The sequence below is a fragment of the Cyprinodon variegatus genome, unplaced genomic scaffold, assembly GCF_000732505.1.
Source record: "Cyprinodon variegatus isolate N-32 unplaced genomic scaffold, C_variegatus-1.0 Scaffold149, whole genome shotgun sequence".
Taxonomy (NCBI): domain Eukaryota; kingdom Metazoa; phylum Chordata; class Actinopteri; order Cyprinodontiformes; family Cyprinodontidae; genus Cyprinodon; species Cyprinodon variegatus.
Window position 1 is genome coordinate 1,255,020 of NW_015150602.1, and position 9,598 is coordinate 1,264,617.

At 35.5% G+C, this 9,598-nt stretch overlaps 1 protein-coding gene across 1 annotated transcript in view; it reads right to left on the reverse strand.

Moving 5' to 3' along the window:
• LOC107086345 (myelin basic protein-like) overlaps positions 1-9,598 on the reverse strand; it is an 85,732-nt gene that overhangs the window by 23,787 nt on the left and 52,347 nt on the right. The window contains exon 3 of the mRNA XM_015377216.1: positions 4,907-4,985. Within this exon, the coding sequence (XP_015232702.1) occupies positions 4,907-4,985 (79 nt within the window). The remainder of the gene's footprint in view (positions 1-4,906; positions 4,986-9,598) is intronic.

The following is a 9,598-nucleotide window of genomic DNA, read 5'->3' on the forward strand; positions in this document are numbered from 1 at the left end:
TATATATATATATATATATATATATATATATATATATATATATATATCAGCACAGCCTGACAACAGCAATACTCTTCTTTACTGACAGAGGGGGACGCATACAATGGAAGTACAAAAAGGTGTAAGTATTAAAAAACAAACCTCTATTTTCTACATAGCGAGAGAAAGAAATCTCACAAATGTTTATACATAGCAAAAAAAGGTAAATGTCTTTCAATAACTATCCTCTGCAAAAAGAAAACTGCTTTGCAACAACAGTTTTATTGCATACAATAAATCGGTTTAAATATCAGACACACTTTTCCTTAAGGAGTAATTTCATCTTGGTAAAGGTCACTGTGATCTTTGAAAAGCTGAATGATTTGGGGCTACACTCAGGTTATGCTTTGGGCTGCTCTTGTTTGGTTATTTTAGAGATATCACCTTCTATAAAAGCATTCTACTTCCTTAAGGTTTCTATCCTGAACCTTCTGAATCAAAACTGCTAAAAAATATATAAAACAACAAACCTAGATGCAATAAATTGAAAATTGTATAATGGTTGAGTGCAAAGTCACACTGAATAAAGTGTGGTGAGTGCGATCATCACCTGAACGGCCTTTAATGACCACCTCCGTCTGCCATAGACACTTCTCTTCTATTCTGCACTGATCAAACCCCACTCAGCATTAATTAGTGCAGGAGGGAGGACAGAGCAGATCAATCAAGTGGAATCACTGCATTGTGTAACCTACCCTCTAATAATGAGAGAGCACAACAACAGAAAAGTGGTGACTTCTTTTAATTTGTGCTGAGGCACTGTCAAGTTCAATGCTGCTGCGGTCTAGCCCACAGCTCACACATATACACGATCCAATTAGCCTGATTAATAGCTGCTGCATAATGCTTATTAATCTAAAAGAGCTCCATTGAAAAAGCAATAAGTGAGTTTCACATTTAAATAATCTTTGATTTTCAATTTGCTACACATTTGTTAAATATCATATTAACAGCAGGACGTAGACGGATTAGAGATTCGACCTAGTGCATGCAACAGTTATGGCTGAAATCAGTACATATTGCTGTTGTATCAGAAAATAGTTTTAAATGATGGAAAAATACAAATGGATAAACAAGACTTAAGATATTCAACAAATTAAAACACCCTAAAATAAAAAGTAAAGCAAGTCACAATCACTGTGGATACCTTCCACTTATTTTAATGGCAATATTTTATTACGATCGGTCAACATTTTTTTTTTTTTTTACATAAAGTCATCTTAAATGAACTTATTAGGATTGATGTCTGCAGCTTATCTGGGGTGTGGCAGCATCTTCATTCTTTCTTTCTTATTGTTGAAGATATACTGCCTCAGAAATACATTGGTTTGAAAAATGATCAAATGTTTTAAGATGTTAAAACTGTTGCCTGGATCATGCACGCATCACATGTGCAAACACAGGTTCTCACCAGGTAGTCCATCTTCATCCAACTGTCATTGAACACAACCTTCCAGTTGATAGACACCAGATCCAACGTTGCCCTGCAGAAACTCCTGAGCTTTCAGGTCCTGTTGCTACAAATGAAACCCCCAGAAATCCCTCATCCACCACCGTGCTTACCAACAGGTATGAGGATTTTGTGCTAAAACGCACTTTCTTTTCACTAAATATAGTTAAACTTTTCCCTGACCATTTCATACAAAAGCCTTTACACTTTTTGTTATACAATCATCTCCATTTAACTGATGGCAGCTCTTGAACAAAAAAAAAAACAACAAAATCAATAATTTTACTTGGCTTAAGCTCAAACTGGTGGAATCTCTGAAGGTCAAAAGCTGTCTTAGATGTGCTATAATTCGAAAAATCATTCTCCCACAGCTACAATTGCTTCATTGCTGATGTTTCTCTTTCTCAGAGCTGTGAATCACCTGTCAGCACAAAAACTTGCCAAAAAACCTGCTGCCATCAGGGTCCCCAGTTAATAAGGTGCATTTGAGTAACACTTGACTTTTTATCACAGAGCAGAAACTCGAGACAATATTCGTCAGATCAGGAGTGAATGCAAGTGTGATTCTTTAATTCTCAGTCTCTTAACCTTTGAAGGTAATTCAAGTCTTCAGGGTTTTTCTTTTTTTCCCCAAAGAGGGAAAAAAAAATGACCTTGGAGGGATTTTAGAAAAACTTCAAAGAAAACGCTGAGATATTTTCACCCTATAGATTCTATGTGGTTCTCAGCCCATGTTTCATGGGAAGCAAAAAGAAAGAAAAGGAGGGGAAAAAAGTAATTTCCTTCACCCTTGGAGGTGTTTGAAAACTGTCTTTACTCAGACTCTATCATCAGCGTTGACAAGTTCAGACAGGAAGCCTCTGAGCCAATGATATTATCATTTACAGAGGGGAAAGCAACAAAAAAAAACACCCCAAAAAACTGGCAGGTACTTCTAAATTAAGGTTTTCTGCTCCAAATATATAAATTACATACATTTTCATTTGTTTTTAAATAAAAGCGAAATAAAAAAAAGTTATTTGAACTAATCTATTTAGGTAACCATTACCCAACTTTGTAATGGATCCAAAAAATGCATATTAACGAAAGCTTTCTGCTATAAAATGAAACCAACTGAGGGTCAAACTTCAGATGCCTTCTTTCTGCTCCATCAAACTCTGCCCTCATCTGCTGAGCTGCAGTATTACAAAGGCCCTTTTTAACCTCTGTCCCTTTGCGTAAAACATTTCATCCTTCTGTGACTGAAACTAAATGACTGTTTAAAATGAGTGAAGACTAAAAATGTTTTTGCTCACTGGACTCTACCCCAAGAGATTTTTCTCATTACAAGCAACACCAAGCTTCATTTGGTCTTTTTTATTACACAGATAAAGTAACTCCTCACTGACCTGAGGATTAGCAGCCTATGAGTCTGTGTGGGAAAACAGAAGCTGTGACTAATGCCTAAGGGGGAAAAAGAAAAAAATATGGTAGATGAAGATATATTTAAGAAATGGCTGTCAGAATTTAAACTGTCTCTGATTTCTTATTGATACGCTTCAGTTGTTTCCTTTTCTAGATATGTGCAAAGTAAACCTTGCTGACCGGAATAAAACATTTTCAGCTTAATCAGCCCAAACTGTTACTTCTTTGGAAAATAGGAAATTAAATCAGCAAATTATGTAACTGTTATACGGTTAGGGACAGTTATGTTTAGATTCAGATAAGGAATACGAAATTATATTTCTTAAAAATAAAATAAAGTCCCAGCCACTCATCTAGAGCTGCACTACCACTGAAACAATAAAGTATAAGAGAGAAATTATAAACATTTAGTTTTGGGTTTTAAGGGCAGTAACAGTCAAAAATCTAATGGATATGCAGGCATTATAAAGGTATGGGACATGAAATGAAAGGAGATCATGTGTTACCAATGTAATAAGAGGGAAGAAATAAGAAGAATTGAAAAAATAAAACATTATCTGTCAAATTTTACAATAAGAAACAAACAAACCATAACTTGGAAGCTCCTGAAGGCTCATGAGAGCGAGAGAAAGTTAGACTTCAACAGAGAAAAAGCTTTTTTTTGTTGTTTTTTTTTTTAAATTACATTTTGAGAAGCACTGCTGGTGATGTTCCCTTACCAGAAAAATGTCATCTCACTAAACTTGATGAAAAGTAAACAAATCCTTGATTGGTGGAAGCCGCTAAGCTATTCACAGGTAGGGGTGGGTGATATATCGAATATACTCCTTGTATCTCGAGTTTTCCCACCCACGATAGTTAAATCGCAACCATTGAGTACAAATACGCATGACAACATTAAGCCATCTGCATCTATTTCACTGACAGTTTTATTTTTCCCACACACTTTAAATGCATCACATGCACACCACAGCAACCAGCAAACGAAATATGGCGACAGCAGGTATTTCAGCTGAGCAATATATGGCAGTGGTTCGGATTTCACGGCGAGGACGTCAAACAAAAGGCGATTATTTGTAAGATGTGCCGCAGAAACCATTGCTGCAAAAGGTCAGAGTACAAATTTTTCCACCACCTAAAAAGTAATCTGCTGAAAAACGAAAAATGCTGTGAACCCTTTATGTCAGCATCTCCCCGCACACCAATTAAAATGTCAGCTTTTAAGCTGATTTATTTAACGCTATTTATTTGATGCTATTTATTAAGTAATCTAAATGTTTTTAGATGCTCTAATACCCGTCATGTGATGTGGTCTTGTTCAGAGGTTTTGCAGGCGTTCTCTAAACTTGGTAATGTTCTCAATTTTACAACTTTTTGTGCTTCTTTAGAATTCCAAGCAAGTAAAGATTAATGCAAATAATTTTGAGATGCTCTGATAATGCTCTATTTTTCCTTTTTTTTTACTATACACAAAAGAGCCCTCTTTAATTAGCATTTTATTTAGTATTGCATATTTTTGCTTTGTTTCCTGTTTGGTTGCTGTGATCTTGTCAAAGGTCTAATACTGGCACAGAAAGACATAATATGGCAGCATTATTAGTTAAAAGCTTTGAGCTGGTTACTGTTAAATAAAAGGTTTTACATTTGTATATCAGTGGAGTTGTATGCACTATTGTTTTTGAAGGTAATTTGAGCAACATATCGCCATACATATGGTGTATCGCAAAATAACCCAAATATATCGCAATATTAGATTCTCTTCATATCGTCCAGCCCTATTCAGAGGTACATTATCTATTTTTTAAGAGATTCAGCCAGTTTGGTAAAAAGGTGTCAAAGCCATTCAAATTTGTAAATCTTTAGTCTGTTTTAGCACACTAAATCTTGTTTTCACTGCGTACAGATATAACATCTGTAGGTACAGCACAGTATGGTGATCCTGCTCTGGGCGAAGATGCAGGATTGTTTTGCTGCATGTAAATCCCAACCAACGCTTATGTTCCAACATCTTACCGAAAACTTCATCCGGTGAGTCGATCTCTGCTGCTACCTTTGACGCTGGTGCTGTTGCTTTGGGTTCAGGTGACGAAGCCTTTAATGGGAACACAAAAACAGATTGGAGAGGTGAGGCACTGCGATGCCATGGCAACAGAGCAGACTGAGACCAACAGAGAGAGAGAGAAAGAAAAACAGAGCGGTACATACAGTATAGCTACTTCAATCTGAGCTTTTAAACCTCATTAGCTCGCAATTATGCCAACATCCGTTCATTTAACACTCAGGAGGCTCCACATATTTCTAATCAAAAGCATCTTGTGATCTACGGATTTTGATTGCAGCTGCAGTTTTATTACAATTTCAGACAGGACCTATAATGAATAGTCAGAGATTGCTGCTGCCTGGCCTTTTCATCCCAGTCAATCTCTGAAATGTTTCAAAGCCTTAACAGCAATTATATTGCTTTGCTTTAAATACCTTTAAAAACATAATACTCTCTTACAAACAGGTTAAGGCAATTAGAGGTTAAGTTTTAGCACAATGTTTAGATATTCACATTTGAGTAGGAGAAAGAGGATTTTAATATTTTCTGAGAATTCATTTTTTTATGTTTAAAAAAAATAGAAACCCACAATTCTTGCAATTGCTGTTTAGGATATTATTCTTTATTAAAACAAAAGTTGCTATTTTGTAACAGCTGGGATTTTATATATTTATTCTCTGCCCTGCGTGGCAACAGGATGAGAAACATGTATGAGATACTAAAACTATAATAAGCTTTGGCAGCACAGTATCCTGACATTTCCACAAATATAAAAAGAATATATTACATAATCTAAGAACTTTTATATATAGCAGTAGGATTACTGATTGTTGTTACAATAATACTTATAGAAACTTGAGTAAAACCACACAATATATAGGCCTACTTGCTAAAATTAGGAAAATGTTTAAGTATTTAAGTCATTATTGTGCTTTTCTTAAAGTAGCAAACCAGCAGTCATCTGCTTTACAGACATGCAGACATTAAGCATTATACCAGAGAGATGATGCTATTTCGTTTCCCATGCCATACATGCCCTTTGCTTAAAGCCAATGGAAAGGGCTGAATTTGTCTTCATCAGCCAGAGACAAAACATACATTTTCCGATTTATTAAGGTCAAGCTGCATACACTTCACTTGAATGGTAGAATATTTTGTTTTTCCCATTTTGAACAGTGGCTAGGAGAAACGGGGCTGTGCGTGAGGAAATTATGTCTGAGGGAAATGGGAAAATTGTGCACTAATTACTAACAGAGTTCCTTAATGCTTGGATCATAGGGCTGGGCGATAATTCAATAACGATATATATCGATCGATAGACGTGTGGCGCAATAGAAAAAAAGAGGGTCGATAAAAGTTCGATAAAAAAGAAACGCAGTTTTCCTTCCTTCTCATTGTAGCCTAGCATGTAGGTTTATGCTAGTCACTACTTCCTCCCAACCAATCACAATCGCGGACCCAGGCACGCCGTCACCAAGCGCCGCCCTCTCAAACCACAACACAGAGCACATGAAGCGGTGCAGCAAGGAGAGGCGGAGGAAATTGTTTCAAAAAAGGGTTTTTGTAGTTCGGCAGTCTGGCAGTATTTCGGTTATGGCAAGTCGGACCAAAAACAAACCACAGTCATCTGGAAAATGTGTCGGGAACCAGTGAAAACGAAGTCTGATAACACAACCAACTTTTTTTTTTTTTTATCGTCTCTCTCAGCCGCTCACAGCCGCAGGAGTACGAGCTGTGTAGGCCCCGGTGCGGCTCTCCTCCGAGGAATCTTCGGAAAATATATATATATTTTCAGTTCTGGGCAGTTTCCCACGTAGTTCTAACAATTGAGAGAAAAATGCTGAGGGGCCAGAAACTTCAAAGTAATAACTCAGGTTAAAGCAGGAAACGGGGGCGGTGGGGGGGCATTTATTTATTTGTTATATTTATTTTGGTCACTTTAGTTTATTCTTTGTCAGTATTTAATAACATAACTCAGGTCTCTTAAGTTATTTTTCTTTAAAACAATTCTGTTATGGTTAAAAAAGTTGGTTAAATAAAGATTTAATTCGAAGTCTGTGTTTGTGTTTTTTATTAAAATTAAATCATTTAGCAATATTATAAAAGTCAAGGCAGAGCTGCACATAAAATATGGTTTCAAATCTTTTCAATAATTATCGATATTGATCAATATGCATTTTTTTTTATCGATAAGCTTTTTTTCTATATCGCCCAGCCCTATTGGATCAAATAAAAAAATAATAGCGTTAGAGGCAGTAATTTTATATAAAAAAGTGTAAAAAGATTGACTATATATATATATATATATATATATATATATATATATATATATATATATGTATATATAAATATATAAGTGGTGCTGAAGGTTATATGGAGTTTATTGAGACTTTTTAGGCCTTTCCAGTCACCTAATAAGGACAGGTGGGGCAAAGCAGATTCCTCTAGAAATAAGAAGTCACATATTTTCTCTGACATCCCATATGAACCTGTTTAAATCACACGACTGGAATGACACAACATTCATCAGTTCGCAATTTTGGTATAGTGGGAAAAAAATAAAGAACTTTTTCAGCCACTGATTGTGAGAGGTGTTTAGTTTTGATCACAGCTACACTTCAATTATGAGAGACAAAAAAAATACTATAAATCCCATTGGTTGATTTTTAAGGAATTTATTTGTAAATTATGGTGGAAAATAAAGTTAGGTCACCAGAAAAACAAGCCTGTCCTCTGTAAAAAAAAAAAAAAAAAAAAGGTTATACTTCAAAGTATAGAGTTGATTTTTTGTTAGTGACCAAATACATAATTTACAAATAAATTCTTAAAAATCCTACAGTCTGATTTCCAGGATTTCTTTCCTCTCATTTTCTCTCATAGTTAAAGTATACCTATAACAGAAGTTACAGAAGTATGTCATTTTTCTAAGTAGGAGAATGTACAATCAAAAGCTGACATAATACCTTTTTGATCCCTACTGTATATACTAGTTACAAGAACATTTCAAGACAAAATAAAAGAAAAGGACAACAGAACAATTCCAGTCATGCCACTAGTTCATAAACTTAACAGAAAACAGCTTCAGATTGTTATATTGGCATAAATCATGCGTATTATATTTTTCTCTCCTCCTCATCACAACAACAAACAAAACCCTGACAGCACATCCCTGCTAATGCAGACACTATGACTAACCCATATTAAGAGCGATCATCTTGTTCCGTTTCAACACTTGAGCTGTTTCTTTATCTGTCATCCAACAGACGTCTGCACGTAATGTAGTGAAAAGAATGTAAATGTCAAATGAAACGTATTAAATCTAAACCTGAACCAAAAAACAAAGAAAACCGTAATTTTTAAACAGCTAATGCCAAACAGGAAGCACAGGAAATGTGTTCGGAGGTTCATCCACTGCCTGGTATGTCTGCCTTTACTGGGTATTACGGAAAAAAAGGCATTGATTAGGATTTTACTGCTGGATATTAAAGCACAAAGTTATAACTTAACCAGCAGGTGAGGTGAATCATTCCACCCACCTGAATCAGCAGACTTAAAACAATGAGCAGTTGGCACTGAAACAAAACCCTCCATGTCCTAATTAGTTATCTAGCTTGTTTTTTCCTTAAAGCAAATTAAGCGTGTCATTTTTGTTTCTCACTAATTCTAATCTTCAACTTTAATAAATGCTCCTTCAGATCCCCCTGGAGAGTAAAAGACAAAGTAAGACTGACGTCATTGTTTAGAGCTCTGGTTTCCACTCCTGAGTGGGTTTGCTAAAACTGAAAGTCACAAAGGGAAGCTGCAGGCCCACTGTTTAGCATTTAACAGGTGCACAGAGATCCTCCGCCATGACGCAGTCTCATCATCTGAGGGGAAACGCAAGTCCGACGAGCAAGTGATTACTCATGGAGATTTAAGTAAAATCAAATTTAATTACTTCTACAAACTAATAAATACCCAAAGAATGATATTTGAAGGAAGTCTGTGGCAGAGATTTACTAAATCTGAGAAAGAGGGCCTTGACTCATACTAATCTTTTATAAAAGAACTGTTCCCCTGCCTTGCTTTGCTCACTTTGCAGAGGCCAAAGGGAGCAAGAAAAAGTTAACACCTTCCAGCGACACTCAGCAAATTAATCCACACAAAACAGACTGATATCCTGAGGCTTATACCTTTATTAGACTCAGACATAAACAATAAAATATACCCAAATACAAGGCAACTAATTTTAATCTTTATTTACATACTCCACTATTTCTCCCCTTCTGTTAACAGAACGAACTCCTAATGTTAAAGAAACTGCATGGATATGGGGTGAAATTAGTATCAAATCAGATTTAATAATGCAGAAATACAGTTGTTTTTTTTTTTTTTACAAATACTGAATTTCATGCAATGAAGAAATGCAGAAAAAAAACATATATTCAAAATACAAGACATTTTCAAAATGTAAGATTGTTATGTAACAATTTTTGCACACAAATGCATCAATAAATTGTAAGGGAAAATTGTGAAAAGGTAATGTGTTTCGAATAGTTTTTTTTATTAATATATCTCACTGAAATCATTCAATTCAAACATTGTGAAAAGGTACAGTTTTTGAAAAAAAAAAACTCTTTCTAAATTTTTAACCCCTAGAACCCTACGGACCCACCGGTGGGTCC